We start from the raw sequence: 21608 nt of genomic DNA on the forward strand, positions 1-21608 counted from the left end.
AACATTACTTAATGTGGTTGGGTAACCATGTTTCAGGGGTTTTGTTTTGCTCAATGTGCATATCCTCCAACATCTTCTAAAAGGGCTTTCAAAAATTCACCAAGTAGTATTAGGCTGTCAGGATATCCCTAAATCGTTAGTTTGAAAACACTTTATCAGCTGAGGCTGGAGTCCAGAAAGCTGAGCCAGAATCCAGCTTCGAGTGTAACAGGTGAGCTGTAGAGAAAATGAGAAATGATTCAACGTAAAGGCTCTCGTAAGTGGCTGTTGACTCGAGAATAAAATACGACAGAGACCAGACTTCGCCCACCAGCTGACCTTACTATCAGGTAAGCACTCTCCTCCCTTCTCTTAACCGCCTACTGTGAGCTGATTCCCTCGTTCATTTCATCTTCTCTCCATTTTTTTTTTAAGATTTTATTTATTTATTTGACAGAGAAATCACAAGTAGGCAGAGAGGCAGGCAGAGAGAGAGGAGGAAGCAGGCTTCCTGCCCAGCAGAGAGCCCGATGCGGGGCTCGATCCCAGGATCCCGGGATCATGACCTGAGCCGAAGGCAGAGGCTTTAACCCACTGAGCCACTCAGACGCCCCATCATCTTCTCTCCCTTTTAACCCTCGCACCAAGCGTTCACATACACAGCGCTCGCGAAGCCAACCCGAGCCTGAGACTAAAGCAAGCGCAAAACCCCCAGCCCGACCGGTTCTTCGCCCCTGGAGCCCACTTCCGGTTTCCGGCCCACGGATCCGCCCCGCCTCCCTTTCCGTTCGCAGTCCTGCCCCGTCTGGCCTCACGTGACCGCAAGGCGTACTCCGCCCCCTGTCTCCGGTTCACGTGATCGTGCTAGGGGAGAAAACGCCTGACCCCAGTCCCCCGGCCTTTCCCGGCAACGCTTTTCCTCCTGCAGTTCGTTCGCCTTTTGGCCTTCAGACACTTGCGCGTCCCTCCATTCGGTCCCGGGGCCACCCCCGGAACCCAGTCTGCCATGTGGCTCCTGCCTCTGGCCCCAAGTGGGCCGCGGCGGAACAGCCCCCGTCACCTGCCTTCCTGCAGCGCGGCGCTGCTGCTGCTGCTGGGCAGCTGCCTGGGGGTCTCTGGGGTGGCGACGGGCTCTCGGAGGCCCAATGTGGTGCTGATCCTCACCGACGACCAGGACGAAGTGCTCGGCGGCATGGTAACGCTTCTATTTCTGCCCCGCCCCTCGATCTCCCCGGCTGACCCCCAGGTTTCTTGTCCTCTTTCCCCATCCCCACCCCCAGTTCCCTGAGCTGGGTGCCTGATCCTGGATGGTTTTGCTTTTGCCACGCCTGACCCCATACGCAAGTTTGAGGGGCCGCAGGACTCTGTTTCCTTTCTCTCCCGCGTCTCTTTTGAGTAGGCACACATGCACGCACTACACAGAGGTTCGAACCTGGACCTTAGTGCTGCGGAGTTCGCGTTTATAGCTCAAAATAAACAGCTGGACGCCAGTTAGGGATGGGCTGAACCAACGAGGAGCAGGTGCTGGCTAAGAGCACGCAAGCCTCGTTTTTCTTTTGGCTTAGAGGATCTGAGGACAAGTCCAGCTCTCTCTTTAAAGGACCTAGGCCACCTCTGTGTTTATCTCCATGTACAGTGTCTGTGCCCGATATTTAATAAGTGCTGAGATCAACTAATCTGATGGATAGGTTGTCAAACTCTTCAGGCTGCGCTTTGCCTCCCAAGAATCGAGAGAATTCAATTAGCTTAATTGAACACCTGGCCGATACATTTGCTACTATTGTCCGTGTTCCATTTTAAATGTGTTTTTTTATGAGACTTCATTGTTTCCCAGAGTGAATTTTGCTTCTTTATCTTAGAGTTCTGGAATTTATGACCTTCAGGCGCATTACCCAACCCCTTACTCATGGAGGCTCCAGAAAGTGGCTTTCCCAAGGCACTTATGTAGTTGAAACAGGTCAAAATTCTGATGAGTGCTCTGATCCTGGTTATGGCATTTTTCTTATCTTTTAAGAAAATATATATGTCATTTATTTCTTCGTTTCAGTTATCTTTTTGTTTTCAGCTAAGTGCTGAGACTATGAAAACACTTCACGCAAGAGGTTCCTAACTTACACTGTCTGGGAACACCCTACCTCAGTGTCCTTCAAACTGCCGATTTCAACCCATAAGTGAGTTGTGAAATCAGTTTAGTGAGTAGCTCCCAGATTTTTTACTTTCCTGTGAAATAAAGTAGAATAGAAAATGTTGGTGTGATACATGTGGGTATATATGATAAAGGTACGCATATCCATATATATATTTCTGGATAATGAGTGAAAATGTATTTCTTACTCAGGACTGTGTTCACAGTGCTGAGAAACTTTTCTGGTTTATGTTTAAGATGCTTGCATTTACATTTTGTGCCACATATGCCTCACTGCCTTTTAGTTTCTACTCCACCACATTGACATTGAAGAGTCTTGACTTAATTGCTCTCCTGGAATTTACTTTGTTTTTTCCATTCCCACCACTCCACTGACCCTCCTCACAAAATTCCTTCAAAAAAACTTTATGTGCGTCCTTGAAAAGTGCTTTGTCTAGAAAAGGCAAGCCATCCCTATCAAAAATTAGTAATAGCTTAGTGACTAAGACAATTAAAAGGTCAAGCTTTTACATCTCTGGTGAAAACAAAAGTTTATCACTGAAATATAAGGTGTTCAGAATTGAGTTTCTTAATTTTTACAGAACACAGGTGTGGTCTGTATAGCTTTGAGGTATCTTCTCCTTAGCATGTTGTATTTGCTTCTTTAAACCAGTATCAGATTCTTTATTATAGGTGTTTATACTAAAGAGCCAAAATTGAGTGGGGAACAAGTCAAATTTAATGCTCTCAACTCTCTGGGGTATTCTGGCTTCTCTTGTATCCTTTTCCAGGGTATTCTACCACTAGTTGTCAAGCAGGACTTGAAGGGAAATCACTAAGACAGTAACAGCATTTGAAAACCTACTTGGAGCAGTAAGAGTATGAAGTATTTTATACTTGTGTTTCAGTCATAAAAGTTCTCTGCTGTACATATTGTCCTTCCCTTAAATAAGAGGAAACTAAGAGGGTGTTAAGTAACTTGGCCAAAGTTCATGTAGCTAATAAGGAGCAAAGCCTGGTGTCTTATGATCTTGAAGCCCCATTTTTCTCATATTCTAGAATACTGACGTAACAGATGTCATTCCACATAACCACATCAGCTACTCACTTATACTTCAGATCAGAGATTCTTAAGATGATACTTAGGAACACCAGGGGGATCATGGAAGTCCTTAATTTATACGTAATACTCTGTATTTTATCTTCAATTTTGTGGAGAATGAGGTCTCTGGCTCAAAAAGGATTATGAATTGCTGCCATCGTTGGCCAAATAAACCGTAGTCCAGTCCACCAGACCAGCTCAGGTAGAAGGATTCTAGTACTTCCTGTAGTGTTTCATGTAGAATCTTTCAGTCATCTTTGAAATCGTCTTTTATGATCATCTTGAACATTTCCCTGTATTTGTTGCAGGTATCATCTGTGGGACTCTGGTTTTTTGCTTAGGGAATAGTTCCTATTTTATTTTACTTGAATGTTATGGTGGGATGGATACACTCTACTTCACTGGTTGCTCTTTCTAAAATCATTCACCCTGGAAGAACTGACATTTGGTCAAAATTTCAAGGAAGTAAGGGAAGGAGCCATGATGTAATGTAGGGGACGAACACATCATGTCTTTGCTGAAAACAATGATTATTAAATATGTTAAAATTTTATTTCAGAGCCACTATACATGGAGCCAAAAAAGTAAATGACTCCTTAGGATTTTTATGGAAGGGATTTGCTTTGGATGAGTCAAGTAATGCATTTACCCAGATCCAGGTATCAGATTGACTGCTCCTTAAGCGGTGTTGTACAATCTTGACCTGACCAACCTTGTAACTCTCTTTGCTGGTATCTTAAGGATCCATTTTAGCATTTAGATTAGCATAGACACAGACATTTTCAGTACAGCGTGGTTCTTGTTAGGATTTGTTTGATTTAGCAGACATGGTTATCACTGTACTGGTGTTAGCAGCATAAAAATTACAGTCATTAAGACAAATTCTTATTGACACTAAAATCTCTGTGCATCATCTGCTGGCTCCTGCCTAACACTTTGACCTTGTCTTACCCCACAGTCTCCTTTACTTGCTGTGCTACTTCCACCACATGTGCCTTCTTTCTGTTCCTCACATGTGCATCTTCTCTGGCAGCTCTTGTCTTTGCTATTCACTTAGCCTGGAAGCACCTTTTCCTAGATCTTAGCATGGCTGGCCTCCTCATCATGTAACTCTGAGTACCCAAGTTACTTCCTGAAAGAGGCCTCTCCTGACCACCCAACTAAAGTAGTTTCCCCCTCTCCCGCCAGTTAAAGGACATCATCCTGGTTTATTGTGTTCATAGCACTTTTCACTGCCTGAAATGATTGTCTACCTGTTATTTAAGTCCCCAAGAATACAGAGGTCATGAGATCAAGGACCTTTTGTCTTCTGTTCATCCTGGCCTCGATCAGTGCCTGACACACGTTAAGTATTTAACAAATGGGTTATAATCACATACTATAGTCTTACTATAAATCAGATATTCTGGGGCACATGGGTGGTACAGCTTCAGCTGAGATGTCTTCCTTCAGCTGAAGGAAGCCTTCAGCCTTCAGCTGAAGATGTCTTCCTTCAGCTCAGGTCATGGTCCCAGGATCCTGGGATCAAGTCCCACATCGGGCTTCCTGTTTCTCCCTCTCCCCCTGCTTGTGTTTCTTCTCTCGCTGTGTCTCTCTGTCAAATAAATAAAATCTTCAAAAATAAAAAATAAAAAACAATTAGATATTCTTCAGTACTGTTGCATATTTATCCAACAGTTTGAGGATTGAGTTCCATATAATCAACTCACAATGTCCTTTTTCCCATTTATACTTTGTATTCTCATTTCCCCTCCCTCTGTTGTCATAACTCAGATTTCTTGTCAAACCAGTGTTTAATTCAGCCCAATATTCTTTACCTGAAAGTAGCACCCAGTGATGTTTTCTGGAGGATCTCAGTTGGTGACATTGCTTCTGAAGGTTAACGAAGACTTATAGATCTGTAGCATCTCCTTGGAAACCTATTCTGGAGCTACTCATGCACTTATGAAAGATCTTCTTAAATAAGTTAGAATTCTCATCCTTTTGAGCTTATGGGTTCTTTAGGTTTTTTACTATTTATATAAAACAGTGGGGGAGAGTCGTTTATACAGTATTATAAACAAGAACCTTGTTAACATAATCACATATTTAGGTGATCTTTAAGGAATTACTGCACTATAAGGTATATTTAAAACTATACTGAATATGGTCTCAGATTTCAAAGGTACTTCAAAATCATCATGAACTGATTGATAAAATACAACTAAAATTAGAATCTCTTCAGTGGTCCTTTTTTGTTGTCTGGAATCTAAATAAAGATTGTTAGTGTTCCTTTTATTTGTATTTTAATGACCTTCTTCATACTTTTATCCTCACTCTAGGATTTGAGATTATTGTCTCTACTACTTGCCATCTGGTTCAAGTCCTTACTTGAAGTTGTGATTGGCCTAGTGCATGGGGTTTTGAGCTTGTGATTGAAAAGGAGGCATTTGGACTCCATCACTGATGATATTTGAGTCCTTTTCTGGGCTTTGGGACATTATCTGGCTCTGGGAACCTAAAACCTCTCTGTTTTTAAAGAGGGGAAGGCTCCTTTCATCTCTTAGCCCACATCCTGCTCCTAAAGATGAATTAATGGAGATCTGCCCCATCTATCTTGTGAGAGGGCTGCTGACAAAAGAGAGCACCAAAATTTCATTACATTGAAATCAGCATTGCTAGAATAATGCTATCAGCTGTGAACTTTCCCTTCCTGCAGGCATTGTGACCCCACTGCTCTTTTGCATGGGATATAACTGACTGTAACCAAACCTGTTTGGTTCATCTCCAGAAACAGAACTCTTTTGGCAGTTTCTTAGTGTCAAATGGAGCTGATCATTGCGAGTAAGATGCAAAAAACGTGAGTTTTGGTCTCTGTGTGTTTTTTTTTTTATTGGAGGAAATGGCTTAACAGATGATTATTTACTTCACAGACACCACTAAAGAAAACCAAGGCTCTCATTGGAGAAATGGGGATGACTTTCTCCAGTGCTGTAAGTTTTAAAGTTACCTTAATTTTGTGAGACTTGATGTTGATGTTCTAAGAAGAAGCATGCTCTTTTGGGGAGACCTAGTTAAATGCCTGATCTAAAGGAAGGACTTTATATAATGTGATTTAAATGCTTTTAATTGAAATACTACTTTTTACAATTTGAACCTTAATTGTAGGTATTTTCTTTTTTTTTTTTTTTTTTTAAAGATTTTATTTATTTGACAGACAGAGATCACAAGTAGGCTGAGAGGCAGGCAGAGAGAGAGGAGGAAACAGGCTCCCTGCTGAGCAGAAAGCCCTATGCGGGGCTCGATCCCAGAACCCTGGGATCATGACCTGAGCCGAAGGCAGAGGCTTTAACCCACTGAGCCACCCAGGCGCCCCATAATTGTAGGTATTTTCTAAGCCAGTTTGATTTATAGCTCAGAACTAGAGAATATTTAAAGCTTTACTGTTTGAGGTTTGGAAATGAATTGTAAGAATCAAGTAACATTTATGCAATGTAAATTGCTTTGTGGTCAACTCTTGCCAGCCACTTTACAAAGCCCTATTAACCCTGACAGTCAGCCTGAGAAAAATAATAGCAACCAAACAAAACCAGTATCTTGTGTGTGTATACACATATATGTGATGTATGAGGTATAAATAGCTATGTCTATGTAAACATAGATGCAGGGGTGCCTGGGTGGCTCATTGAATTAAGCATCGGACTCTCAGTCTCAGCTCAGGTCTCAATCTCAGGGTTAGGAGTTCAGGCCTGGTGTGGAGCCCAAATGAGGGAAGGAAGGAGATGCAAAGAGTTGCAAAGATCCATAATAAAATACTAATAAATTCAGGAACCATGCACATAACCAAGTAAGTAGTAGCCTAGCTTATCAGGAAATCCATTAAACAGCAACATAGTGTTGTGCTTAAGAGCACAGATTCTGGAGCTAGATCACCTAGTTTTGAATGCTCTCTCTGCCTCTTTTCTAACTGTTTGATGTTGGGCAAGTTATTAACCTCTCTAGTTTCCCATTTGTAACTGGGTGTCCTAAAATCTGTCTCAGGGTTTTGTGATATTAAATGAATATATACATGTAAAGCAAGCACTTATATCAGCACCTGAGTTGCAGTAAATACTACGTAATAGTGGTTGTTATATTGTCCACCAACAAGATCAGTAGTTGAAAGATGAAAAAAGTAATGTTCATCTTAATAGATGCTTGAAAGCCCTTTGAAATTTTAGCATCCTTTCCTGGTAATTTATTGAACTGTTAGAAGAATGCGTCCTTATTATGATGAGTATTTCAAACAAATAGCACACCTTATAGTTAAGGTGCAAGACTCAGGCCAATGCTGTTAGAGATGAGACAGGGGCCCAATACTTGTCACTTAATGCTGTTCTGAATTGTTGTGATCGGCATGAATCCTGCAGAATTAGCTGGAATATTGGAAAAAGACATAATTATTATTTCCACATCTTTGTATTTTCTACCCAAAAAATGTAGAATTGTTCAAAAACTTTTTAAATTAATAGAGTTTAGTAAAATAGAAATGAAAAAATAAAAATAATCTTCTTCTATATAACCAGTTAGAGAAGTACTGGAGGAGAGAGAGCCCATTCATACAGCAGGAAAATGCAGACTCTAGGTATAGCTGCTGGGCAGTAATGGTTAAGACCTATGTTTATAAATAAGGTTATAGAACTTCATTCGTAATGTAATAAAACTACTTAATAAGAATACTTAATAAGTTTATTCTAATCAAAATCCCAACAAGATTTTTTTTAATAATTTTTTTTAAAGATTTTATTTATTTATTTGACAGAGAGAAATCACAAGTAGATGGAGAGGCAGGCAGAGAGAGAGAGAGAGGGAAGCAGGCTCCCTGCCGAGCAGAGAGCCCGATGCGGGACTCGATCCCAGGACCCTGAGATCATGACCTGAGCCGAAGGCAGCGGCTTAACCCACTGAGCCACCCAGGCGCCCCAACAAGATTTTTTAAAGGCTGAATAAAGTGATTCTAAATTTATCTGTAATGATAAATAGGTTAGAACAATCAAGGTAATTTCTTAAAGGAGGAAATTGACCTTCCAGATAACAAAATGTAAAATGAAGATACAGTAAACAGTGTGATAGCGACCAAAAAAATAGGTCAGCAGACAAGCGAAAGGATTAAAAGTCTTGCCAATGTAAAAATTACAGAAGTCAAATAATCTGACAAAATTGAAAAAGCAAAAGTAAAAAATGGCAAATATTTGTAACATGACAGAATCCTTCCTTAACTCAGATTTTATGTAACAAGAAGCTGATGCCCCAGGAAAAAAATGTACAAAAAAAATGTACAAAGCATATGAACAAGTCATTCACGTAAACACAGTTGGTCAGTATGCATGTGGAGAATGTTCATCCTCACCAGTATTTAAAAATGCCAAATCCAATTTGAAAGCCCAAAGAAATGCCAAGTATTTAATAAGGGATAATACATAAGTTTGGCAAGGGTGTACTTGAATGAGCATTCCTTCCCTGCTGGTGTGGGTATAAACTAGTATTATTCTCTGTAAAGTGGTTTGGTGATGTGTACTAAGATATACACAAATAATAGGTAAAATAGGTTACGTTTATTGATGATAGTAGCTAATGGAAAAATCATTAGAGTAGAAAAAATAATCTCTGTCCATTAAGTGATATAGGAATTATATAAAGCTACAGATTATCCTGAAAATGAACCTTTGCCTCTCAGCTACATTAGATTCAGGTAGTAGTCATTATTTTTGGTTAAGATCTAGCTCCTGGGGTGCCTGGGTGGCCTAGTTGGTTAAGCATCCAACTTTTGATCTCTGCTCAGGTCTTGATCTCAGGGTCCTGAGTTCAACCTTCACTTTGGGCTCCAGGTTGGGCATGAAGCCTTTTTAACAAAAAAAGACCTAGCTCCTACCATGTAAGTATTTCTTTGGCAGATGAGATTGGAATAACTTATTCTGCAGCAAGAAACCAGCTGAAAAAGAAATCTGTTCTCTTGGTTTGTTTACAGTCTCTACTATGTGACTTAAAGCAGCTCTGAAGTGTTATGTGTTACCAAAAAAACAAAAAAAAAAAAAAAAAAAACCAAAAAACTATTCCATGGGAAACTAGAAATTCAAAATTAGAGTATTAAGCAGCTTTCTTTACTCTCTTTAGAAATGAGGAGAAATCCATCTTTCTTGTGTAACTGGGTTTTTTGCTTCTGTTCGCTTTGTAGTATGTGCCAAGTGCTCTTTGCTGCCCGAGCAGAGCCAGTATCTTGACAGGAAAGTACCCACATAATCATCACGTTGTTAACAACACTTTGGAGGGAAACTGCAGTAGTAAGTCTTGGCAGAAGATCCAAGAACCAAATACTTTCCCAGCAATTCTCAGATCGATGTGTGGTTATCAAACCTTTTTCGCAGGGAAATACTTAAATGAGGTAGGTTGAATGATCTCATTATTCCTTTTTTTAAAAAAAAAAAAAAAGCTTTATAAATGTAAATTAATGTAATTCATGTTTTTTTAAATTATTATCCATTTGAGTCATGTAAAATGTTTTTGGTATAGTTTTCTCCTAATCTGCACATTAAACAAGAATTTACTTACATGAACATATTTACATGATTTAAGTACTATAGTTCTTCTTCCTTTAAATAGCTTCATAGCATTTTTTTTTAATTGTCCTATGACTGCTGCTGTCTGATGCATCTTCCCCTTTTTCTTCAAGGATTTTGCTTGTCATGTTCGTCTCATGGTATCTTTGTCTCCGTTTCCCCTTTATCAGGAAGAGAATGAAGAATTTTTTTCCTTCTGCCACCTTTCCTGCCTTATAACAACTTCAGACTTATCCCTTTTTGTTCCCATTTTCGAAAATGTGGAGTGATCACTGATAGAGGGAAAACACCCCGAGCCTGGGATATTCAGGCCACTACAGCATTTGGCTTAGTGGTGGATGTGCTGGCCTCTTGGGTGCCTGGATGAGGGGATACCCACTATAGCTGGCCAAGTCCAGATTTCATGGCCCCCAGGTTCACCACATTGGTCTTAGCTTTTACTCAGAGTTCAAACTTAGAGGAAACCGTTTATTTGGGAATGTCTGGGTTCTCTCTCATAGTAAAACTGGGGATGCAGGACAAAGAAAAGATGTACATTTTTTTTTACATACTTTATCCATGGTTGCTAAAGATACTAATATTTAATCTGAATTTTCTGTTCGTTCTTTCCCTCCCCACAATTGGGAGAATTTTCAACCTTGTGAGTTGGAAGGAAGGTTAAGTCAGTTTGAAAAGAATCATGAGAAATAAGTACAGATACTAGGTTATTGAGGTAAGACGTGGGTCATAAAGAGAATTTATACTACTTTGCCTATCAGAGATCACTTAATGTGTATACAAAAATAGGGGCACCTGGGTGACTCAGTCGGTTAAGTGTCTATGATCCCAGGGTCCTGGGATTGAGTCCCGCTCGGGCCCCCTGCTTAGGGGGAAGCCTACTTCTCTGCCTGCCGCTCTTTCTGTTCCTGTACCTTCTGTCAAGTAAATAAATAATAATCTTTTTTAAAAATTCTGTATACAAAATTAGGAGAAATTCATTAAAATACAAAGATTTCTCATAAATTAAATTCTTTTTTAAATGGGCAATACTGGGGCGCCTGGGTGGCTCAGCGGGTTAAAGCCTCTGCCTTCAGCCCAGGTCATGATCCCAGGGTCCTGGGATCGAGCCCCACATCGGGCTCTCTGCTCAGTGCAGAGCCTGCTTCTCTCTCTCTCTCTGCCTGCCTCTCTGCCTACTTGTGTTCTCTGTCAAATAAATAAATAAAATCTTTAAAAATAAATAAATAAAAATAAATGGGCAATACTAAACCTTGTTGAGATAAATGGGATGAGTCTCTGGTCACTTAATTCATCTCATCAAATAAATTGAGCTCCAAATGTAGGTTTCATCATCAGGACAAGTGAAGTTATAAGCTGAGAGCTCATAGTCTGCTTATTTTGGTTGTCATTAACCACAAGGTCAGTTGGAGTGTTCAGTCTTCGCTTTCAGTAACTCCAGAAATGAACTTCGTGGCCTAAGCTATATGGACTTTTTCTAGAAAGGGCCAGAAGTAAATACTTTGAGCTTTTCTTTTGTGATGATAATACTCCCCCCACCCACCGTCTTATCCACGGGGATGCTTCCCCAGACCCCCAGTAGATGCCTAAAACCACGGATAGTACTGAACTCTATAATATACTGTTTTTATCTATGTATATGTACCCGTGATAAAGTTTAACTTAGAAATTAGGCACAGTAAGAGATTAACAACAACTAATAACCATATAGAACAATTGCAACGATAGAATGCAATAAAAATTATGTGTGTCTTGTGTCTCTCAGAGTGTCTTATTGCACTGTACTCCCCCTTCCTGTGATGGTGTGAGATGATAAAATACCTACATGGTAAGAAGAGCGGTGAAGGACAGGCATTGTGACCTTCTGGCAGGAGGCTTATTTGCTGTTGGACTTCGGTTGACCACTGGTTAACTGAAACCATGGGAAATGAAACTGCAAATAAGGGGGGCTCCTGTATTTGACCTTGCCGTTGTAGCATGAAAGCAGATAGAAAGACACAAACCAAAATGAGTGCATCTGCGTTCCAAAAAAACTTCATGACTGAAATTTCAATTCCCTGTAACTGTCACATGTCACAGAATACTCCTCTATTGATTGCTGTTTGTATTTTTTAATGGAAAAAAAATTCTTAGCTTACTGATCATATAAAACAGTTGGCTGGCTAGATTTGGCCTACGGCCATAGTTTACAAACTCCTCCTTCAGTAGTTCCTAGGTTTTAGTGTTCTTTACTTTTCGACTTGATTCATGTGTTTGGGAAAATTGAACATCTGGTTTCAGGCACTGATCTGAAAGGATTCTAAAAGCTTCCTCTTTCTTATTGATCTGGTCATAGCTAAGCATTTCTGATGTTCTGTTTGTCTTCTCTTTTTTTTTTTTTTTTTTTTTTTTAAGATTCTATTTATTTATTTGACAGAGAGAGATCACAAGCAGGTAGAGAGGCACGCAGAGAGAGAGGAGGAGGAAGCAGGCTCCCTACTGAGCAGAGAGCCTGATGCGGGGCTCGATCCCAGGACCCTGAGATCATGACCTGAGCCGAAGGCAGCGGCTTAACCACTGAGCCACCCAGGCGCCCCTCTGATGTCCTGTTTGTCTTGCTTTTCAGTATGGAGCCCCAGATGCAGGTGGACTGGAACATGTCCCTCTCGGCTGGAGTTACTGGTACGCCTTGGTGAGTGATTATTGAAGCCAGTGACAGTTAACACACACAGCCCTACAGATATAGAATATGTTTACTCTCTCATTTAGCTCTGATTTTGACATAAGTTGCTCTGCATTTATGATTAGCTATTTTCTTTTTTTTTTTTTTTAAGATTTTATTTATTTATTTGTCAGAGAGACAGCAAGCGAGAGCGAGCACAGGCAGACAGAGAGGCAGGCAGAGTCAGAGGGAGAAGCAGGCTCCCTGTGGAGCAAGGAGCCCAATGTGGGACTTGATCCTAGGACGCTGGGATCATGACCTGAGCCGAAGGCAGCTGCTTAACCAACTGAGCCACCCAGGCGTCCCTGATTAGCTATTTTCTCCTCTTAAAGTCTGTTGATTTGTGAGTCACTCCTCTGGGAGATGTTTTTCCTGCATCACACCAGGTTTAGTTACATATTTTGCTGTTCTGTCTGATCTACTTGTGGCTTTTTAAACTACGACAGATTATTGAAACTGTGCTAATAGTTAATAAAAATCTAGTCAAAAAATCCGGTTCAGTACTAAATGAGTAATTCCCTTTTTTAAAAAATGCCTTTTTTTTTTTTCTTTAAAGATTTATTTGACTAGGGCTGGGGAAGTGGAGGGCAGAAAGAGAGAGAGTCTCAGCCCAATGCGGAACTCAGTCTCACAACCCTGAGATCACAACCTGAGCCGAAACAGTTAACCAACCATGCTACCCAGGCGACCCAAAATGTCTTATCCCTATTGCAACAGAGTATAGCCCAGCATGATTTCTGACTTTCTAGTGTGCTAACCGCTTAACAAATTTTACTTTCCTGTCTAATAGGAAAAGAATTCTAAATACTATAACTATACCCTGTCTATCAATGGGAAGGCACGGAAGCATGGTGAAAACTACAGCGTGGACTACCTGACAGATGTTCTGGTGAGTTATCAAGGCTCTGTCCTTGCAAGTTTGGCTCACTATTGAAACCTCTGCCTAGGACTTTGGACTTGGTCTTGTTGAGTAATGTGAATGAATAATAACTTCATTTAACTGCCAAAAAGTATTTCCAACTGATTAAAGACTCCTGAGGGACTTTTTCTTTGTATATAAGCCAGGCTCAGAGTTAATGTTCTTGAAATTCCAGCAACAAATCCTTTTCCAAAGGCTAATCTCTTAAGACTATAGAGATTACTTTGAAGAGGTTTTACTTTAGAGGTTCTTACTCTTGACCCCAGATTCACTCACAAGCTAGGAACTGGCAGCTTCACCATGAGGGTGGGGAGCTAGGGACTGGGAGTTCTTAAGGCTTTGTGGGTTTTTATATAAAATTCCTGAAACTGCGTGAATTTAGGACTTTCCTTTCCTGTCTAAGGTGTTTCTAATGACAGACCTTTCACAGAGAATTAATTCACCAAATAGTTCAGCACCCAGCATAGCAGGTGTTAAGTAAATGAAGCAGAGTCACTCTTGGTGATCAGGTAGACAAATAAATCTGGCAAGGTATGGGAGTTACTTAGATAATGCTTAAAGAGGCGAGAGTGAGTTGTCCAGATCAGTGGGAAGGGTGCACAGACAGAGGGAACAAGGGGTTTGCAGGGACTGAGGCAGAAGTGTGCTTGGCATGTTGGAACCACAGGCTTCTGACAGACCTAGAGTAACCAGGTGGGTGGAATTGATGCAGTCAGTATCCTTTGAGTTCAGTGATGGGAGTAAATGACGCTATAAATCAACTAGAACAATAAAAACACATAACGTGTGTGGGATGCTTTCATTTTCATAATGTAGCTCCAGATAAGCAAATGAAAAATGTAAGTCATTATAAGTTAAAATGCTGGTAGAATATGTTTGGATTTAATTTTATTCATTTAGCTTAGCTGCTTGAGCTGGCATAACTTATGATATCTGTGCTCTGTATATTTTTCTAAGATTAAGGTAACTTAATCCACCTGTTCTACTGTGAATTAGATTGACTCTCTTTTTATATATTTTAAGGCAACAGAGACATACTTTAGGCCATATTAGTGCAAAATAATCCTTAAAAAGCCGCATTACTATTTTTACCTTAATGGAAGGCAAAACAACTTTTAGATCATGCGAAATCACTAAGATCTTATTTGCTTTTTTAGGATGGTATGCTTTTCCACTTTTTAAAATAAGTATTGCCTAAAACCCTAATATTTGTTTCAGCAACACACTTGTAATAACTTTGACATAGTTTGTGTTAACATTAAGATTGTTAAAATTCTTAAGATTGATTAAAAGCTAATTATAAATTATACCCCTTGTATACATGCATCTTTCAAGTCCTGAACTGTTGGGTAGGGTAGAAGATGACAGATCTGTGTATATCTCAGGCTAATATCTCCTTGGGCTTCCTGGACTACAAATCCAACTCTGAGCCGTTCTTCATGATGATCTCCACACCAGCACCTCATTCTCCTTGGACAGCTGCACCTCAGTACCAGAAGAGTTTCCAGAACGTCTTTGCACCAAGGAATAAGAACTTCAACATCCATGGAACGGTAGCTTCCCCTAACCTTGAATTAAACCACACTTGATATAAGTAACTATATATTACCTTGTTAGGGAGCTTTTGAGCCATGTAGTTGGTTTTCCTTCGAGATATTTTAAAGGTAATTGTGCCTGTCTTGAGTATAATAGCGTAAACTTGCTTCAGGAGAGATAATCTCGCCACATCTGGTTAGCAGCTGGAGAATCTATAGGAAATGTTAAAGAAGTGCTATCTTTACTGACTACAGGCTCTTCTAATCTCTGTGCCACCTCTCCTCCCATGTGGCAGTGGCTCAGACACATCCCGTGGGGCTGAGCTAGGCCTGCAGTGCCCCCCTGTGGGTGGCCCTCACCTTTCCTGACGCACAGGAAAGAGGGGGTGACATAGTGCAATATGACTGGAAAGGGAAGTTGAATGGAGAAGTGAGCCAGAGCAGGGAATGTAATTAAGGGCCACAACCTAAATATTTGCCTCATATGCTAGTTACTTACACTTCCCTTGGCACAGAGGGTAGGTTGTTCACTGGTTCAAAGGCAGAAGTTCTATACTGCCTCGTGCCTTTTGCCCAGAAATCTTAATTGCTGGGGAGGTGTAGTAGAATGAGTCTTGGATTAGGCTCAGCACTACCATTTCCGAGCCAAGTGACCCAGCTGGGAGCAAGATGCTTAACTTCTGCTTCTCTATCGAAAGTGGGAGAAATAAAGTGGGAGGTCCTGATTCCTCATGCAGCTGCAGTATGGACTGAAGAACATAGAAATTATGCAGCATGTTGCCTGTAGGCAAGTGCTTAGGTAGGATTTTTAAAGCTGAGAGAACTGAGTTTTGAACTAGAGGGCCATTATCCACATTCCAAAAGAAGTTAAAAGTTCTCATGAGCAAGTAAGTTTAGAAATTTTAACTAATCACCTTGTTGCAGAATTTCTCAGAGTTACTCCTGTTCCAACATGAATTTCCAGCAGGAGGATATGCGGTATAACACTTCTCAAACATATTAAAAAACAAAGAACACTTTGGGGCTGATAGTTTGGGAGGTGGTAACTTAGGGCTTTATAAGTAGAGAGGAGAGAATTAATGATGTGTGGATATGTTTTTGTTTTTTAGAACTGTGAGTGCTTTTTTAAATGAGAAGAACTCTCTAGATTTGAGCTTGAGGTTTTAGGAAATTGCTATGATGAGATTTTCACAAGGTTCTAGGATAATCAGTATCTTGGGTAGGAAAATAGAGGCTGATAGAGTAATGACTAAATTTTTAAGGCAAAAATTATTGGAAGGCAATGTTAATATTTACCATTTTATAGTTTGGTTAGTAGACCCAAAGCATAGACTCAGTGTTACAGATTTAGTCTCCTTTTAGCCAGTAGTTTCCCAATATCTTTCACTAAATATCTTTTTTTTTTTTAAAGATTTTATTTATTTATTTGACAGACAGAGATCACAAGTAGGCAGAGAGGCAGGCAGAGAGAGAGAGAGAGAGAGGGAAGCAGGCCTCCTGCGGAGCAGGGAGCCCGATGCGGGGCTCGATCCCAGGACCCTGAGATCATGACCCGAGCTGAAGGCAGCAGCCCAAACCACTGAGCCACCCAGGCACCCCCACTAAATATCTTTAAATGCTGATTAATGCTGCTAACAAGGAGCCCAGGCCTCCTTTCATTAGGGAGCACTGGGAAGATAAAGAATGAGTGATAATATATAGAAAGTGTTTTTAGGAACACATGGCGCAGGGAAGAGGAAGTCTGAAGTTCTTTAAATGCTCCAGTAAGTTCCTTTTTGCTGAAGTGTAAAATGTTCCTTTTCATTATGTACTCTAGCAGTTTATTTGATTGTATGATTTCGTGCTAACTTTTTATTTTCATTTAAATCTTAGAACAAGCACTGGTTAATTAGGCAAGCCAAGACCCCAATGACTAATTCTTCAATACAGTTCTTAGATAATGCATTTCGGAAAAGGTAAGCGCTGCTACTCTGGTAGCTGGTACTCTGGTAGCTGGTCTTTGAGGACCTTCCAAATCAGCCCATGAACCAGGGGACTGCACAATGTGGTTATCTTTGACACAAGATCAACAGGTAGCAAGTTGATGGGAGAGACTGTTCAGAGGTCTGCTGCCCCAGAAGGTGTAGGAGATGGTCTTTGGACCATCATGACTTGTTAAAACAGAATTGCAAACTGGAGCATTTTGGTTAAAAAAAATATATATATTCTCTATGTCTGAAGAAAAGGTCACTTTGTGGGACATCAGGCCTAGTATTTGCATAAGACCCAAAGACTTAGACTAGAACAGAATATTTGCCGTTGCTGTTTGGAATTTCAAGGAATTTCTTTTAAGTCAGTTCTTAAAAATTCATTACACTCTCTAAAGATGTATTTAGATTATACCAGGGGCTAGCAAACTTTGTCTGTAAAGGACAAGAGAGTAAATAATCATAGCCTGTCAGGCCAGACAGTGTCTGTTGCAGTTACCCAGCTTTGCCTGTGGAGTAGAACTAGGCATTATGTGACTGAATGAGCACAACTGTGTTCCAGTAAAACTGTATAAAAATGGTAAATTGTTTAATGGGTATAGAGCGCCAGATTTGCAGGAAGGAAAGATCTGGAGATCTGCCTCACTGTGTGAATATACTTCATACTATTGTTAGTACCCTTAAAATTTATTAAGTTGGTAAATTCTATGTTGTGTGGTCTTTTATCACAATTTAAAAAACAAAAACAGTGGGCAAACTGGCCCATCACTATAGCTTGCTGACCCCTAAATAGACCCCTAAACGTTGTTGTGGCGTAGGTTTATCTGAATTAATCTGTGCTAATCAGTACTGAATTGACAGGTTTCCCTTCCATTTTCTGCTGTCACCACCAGTGTTAATAAAACTAACTGCTTTTAAAAGCCTCATTTCTTTGGAAACCGTTAAATTTGGAATGAACTCATTATGTTCTGGGATTTTCTAATCCCCCCCCCACACACACACACACCCCAGGGAGGGGTCCGAGGAAAAGAGGTTTGGGGACTTTGGGTGGTTTTGTTTTGGACTTTGCTCCTGCTTTTTTGGCAAGATAGCATTCCTTCAGCTATTGTTCTGAAATTCTGTTGTCACCCTCTATGTACATGCAGGTGGCAAACTTTACTGTCAGTTGATGACCTTGTGGAGAAACTGGTCAAGAGACTGGAGTTCAATGGGGAACTAAACAACACTTACATCTTTTATACCTCAGACAACGGCTACCACACAGGTAAGGGGCAGACTGGCATATTACTGTGGCATTGATTAGGTGCCTTTCCTTTTTCACCCAGTCAGTAGCACTAGCAGGGAGTTCTAGGCCTGTTGTAGCAGTGGGTGGGCCAGAGGGGGAGGCTGCTGCCCTCAGGACTCCTCTAGTTAGAAAGTCAACTCATTCAAACGTGGGGAAACGTGTCATTATTTGCTATTTCATGTGCCAAGTTACATGATGTTCTAGGAGTTGGGAGGAAAGAGTGACCTTGTTAGATTAGAGATAGGCTTTAGGAAAAAAGGAAGAAACTGAACTAGATTTTTTTTTTTTTTTTAAGATTTTATTTATTAGAATGCACTCATGAGCACACACAAGCAGGGGGAGCAGTAGAAGAAGAGGGAGAAACAGGCTCCCTAGCAGGGAGCCTGTCGCAGGGCTCTATCCCAGCACCCTGAGATTATGACCTGAGCCGAAGGCAAACGCTTAACTGACTGAGCCACCCAGGCCCTCTGAAATTGAACTAGATTTAAAAGGCAAGTAGACTAGGGGTAAGAGATTTTACATAGAAAGAACAAGAGAAGGTTGTCTTGAAATTTCTTGTGAAATTGTGGGGTGTTTTATTGATTTTTTGTGTGTGTGTGTATATGTATCTTTCTGTTTTGTGTTTTGTCTTTTTAAAACTCTGTATTAGTCAGCCCCATATCCTCACTTTCCTTTTTTCCACTTGGATATTCTTAAAAATGAATGTCTTCTTTCCCAGTGTATCAATTTAATAAACTTGAAAACTACTAACATGGGGCTCACTTGCATGGGAGCAGATTGATGAGGCAGTTAATGTTTCGTTGTAAATATTTTTAAGCACTCAAAGTAAAGACTAATAAAATAACTTCCATTCCCGGCTTCGCTTTTCAGCTATGTGTGGCCAGTCTTTTGAATTCTTCCTATCTTCCCCATGTTTGTCTTTATTTTGTTTAGAAGGTTTTGAAGAAACTTCAGACATTGTGATTCTGTACATGAACTCTCCATTGTGCCTCTGACTAATCTATTACGTATCAGGATCTAGACGAAGTTCGCATGCTACCTGTATTTTTTCATGTGCCCTGAGAATGTTACTGCCACTGATTTATTGGGAAAAGGGTTTTGGGGTTTTTTTTTGTTCAGAATATCTCACATTCTAGATCTGGCTAATTGCATTCTCAGGATTCCTTAACTTCTGTTTCTTTAGTCAGCATTTTCTATAGATGGGTAGTTAGATCTAGAGGCTTAATAGAAATTGCCATTTTCAGGGGTGCCTGAGTGACTCAGAAGCCTCTGCCTTCGGCTCAGGTCATGATCCCAGGATCCTGGGATCAAGCCCCACATTGGGCTCTCTGCTCAGCAGGGAGCCTGCTTCCTCCTCTCTCTCTCTCTGCCTGCCTCTCTGCCTACTTGTGATTTCTGTCAAATAAATAAATAAATAAATATTTTTTTTTGATTGCCATTTTCAGAAAGAATGTTTCCTTGGTGTTACTGATATGTACTTCCTGTTACATCAGTTCATGATGGTGTCTGGTTGGCCCACTTTAGCGATGCTGCTATTAATTGATGGCTCATGTGGTGTCAACCTGAGCCTGACCTATGAACCTTTTGTAGCTGAAGGTTCCATTGATGATTCATTCTTGCTTTAATCTACTATTCTCTTAAAGATGGCAAAATGTTGACTTCATAACTCTGTCCTTTTGCATTTATTAGTTGGAATTCCTTAGAGAAGAACTCAACTGGTTATCTTGAAATGCAGTTTATTCAGGAAAGGTCAGATAAATGCTTTGGCTCTTTATTGACAGTTTTTAGAGTAACCTCATTCAATTGTGGTCAGGTTGAGTATCCTACATAAATTATGTATTTGTATTTCAGTACTTTCCAGTCATTGTTTTTGCTGAATTTGTCTTATCTTAGACCAAGGAGTCCCCCTACGCATTAGTTTAAAGATGAACTCATTTCCTGCCTTGTATTAATAAGAGACCTAAGCGATTATAAACTTTCTATTTAAGCCCCATAAATAGAACAGAGTTGTTTGCATTCTTACTGTCCATTGATTGAATATGTGTGTGATACTTCTTTCCTAGCTCCTTCTTTACCCCCTGTATTTTGTTTTCAGGACAGTTTTCTTTGCCGATAGACAAAAGACAGCTGTATGAGTTTGATATCAAAGTTCCACTGCTGGTTCGGGGACCTGGGATCAAACCAAATCAGACAAGCAAGGTAGGTGCCTGAGAAGCTGATGCTGTTTACAGGTAGCACTTGCCTGAGAAAAGAAGGCTGTTCTCTGAAGAGGAGGCTGATTAGACTTCTCCTACGAGGATGATTTGTGTTCGGCTTAAGATCTTGTGAGTGTATTTATAAGTCTTGGAGTCGGTGATTCCCTTATTCATTGATTTATTTATTTATTTACTTATTTTTTAAGCTCCTGGCCACCTTCTTTTAATTGTATTCTCCCCCCCCCCATCCTCCCATATATATATATATATATATATATCACTAGGAGTAGCTTTGATTTGTCCTTCGAGACTAAATCTTTACTTTGTCCTGGAGCAGTGACTTGCTACCACTGTCCTCAACATCATGTTCTGAAATTGTGAAAGGTTAAACATCCAGAATGGTTCTAGTGGACTCACTTGAACTATAATAGGGACCCAGCCTCTGCTTTTTTTAAGTCCACAGGTAATACAAAGAAGCAGCCCAGTTTGGGGCCTACTACCCTGTAGATTAAGAGCTCAGGCAAATGCCCCTGGGGACCTTGTTAAAATGCAGATTCTGATTCTGCATATCTGACCTCCCTGCTGATAGCTGCTGCCAGTCTGACCTCACTGAATATAAGGCTATAGAAAGCATGTCTTCAGAGGATTTATTTCCCTCTCTCTGTGGAACTGCTTGTCCCACATGCATTTGTTTTACTGATTCTCTCTCCTAGAACTGTCATAATGTACCACTTTCTTTTGTTGCCATTTCCATTTGGTTTCAGTGTCTTTTTCCAAACTTGGTACCAAATACTGAGGCACGTTTTTCCTAGAGATTCTAGACACTCTTATCCAAAACGCTTTGGTCTAATGCTTGGAAGATAAGAATTGATAAGTTCTACTAGTTATGTCTTCTCTTCTCTAATAACACAATTTCAGTCCCAGCTCTGTGAGACAAAAGAAAATGAGCAAATACATCACTTAAGCTAGAATTGGAAAACTGGCCAGACTTTATGGGTATACTAGGTACTTTAGTCTAATTTTGGAGGTTAATGTTTAAGTGTAATACCCTTATTTCTTTTTATAATGCTCATGATGGAATTCTGTTGAAATTCTTCAGAAAGGTAAAATGGCCTTTGTAATTTCTTTTGAGTTTTCTTTTTTTCTTAACACCTGCATTCCTAAAGCCAGTCATTTCCCACTACAAATCCAGTACCATGTGAATGGGTCTCCTTTCAAAGGAGATAGG

The 21608-nt window shown here is 40.3% G+C and overlaps 1 protein-coding gene across 1 annotated transcript in view; it reads left to right on the forward strand.

Annotated features, from left to right (window-relative positions):
- Positions 1-803: 803 nt before the first annotated feature.
- GNS (glucosamine (N-acetyl)-6-sulfatase) overlaps positions 804-21608 on the forward strand; it is a 58373-nt gene continuing 37568 nt past the window's right edge. Inside the window, exons 1-9 of the mRNA XM_059402546.1 lie at positions 804-1174; positions 6119-6178; positions 9400-9606; positions 12384-12449; positions 13270-13368; positions 14784-14951; positions 16806-16888; positions 18046-18164; positions 20281-20384. Of these exons, the coding sequence (XP_059258529.1) occupies positions 986-1174; positions 6119-6178; positions 9400-9606; positions 12384-12449; positions 13270-13368; positions 14784-14951; positions 16806-16888; positions 18046-18164; positions 20281-20384 (1095 nt within the window). The 5' untranslated portion in view covers positions 804-985. The remainder of the gene's footprint in view (positions 1175-6118; positions 6179-9399; positions 9607-12383; positions 12450-13269; positions 13369-14783; positions 14952-16805; positions 16889-18045; positions 18165-20280; positions 20385-21608) is intronic.

Source organism: Mustela nigripes, chromosome 6, assembly GCF_022355385.1.
Source record: "Mustela nigripes isolate SB6536 chromosome 6, MUSNIG.SB6536, whole genome shotgun sequence".
Classification (NCBI taxonomy): Eukaryota; Metazoa; Chordata; class Mammalia; order Carnivora; family Mustelidae; genus Mustela; species Mustela nigripes.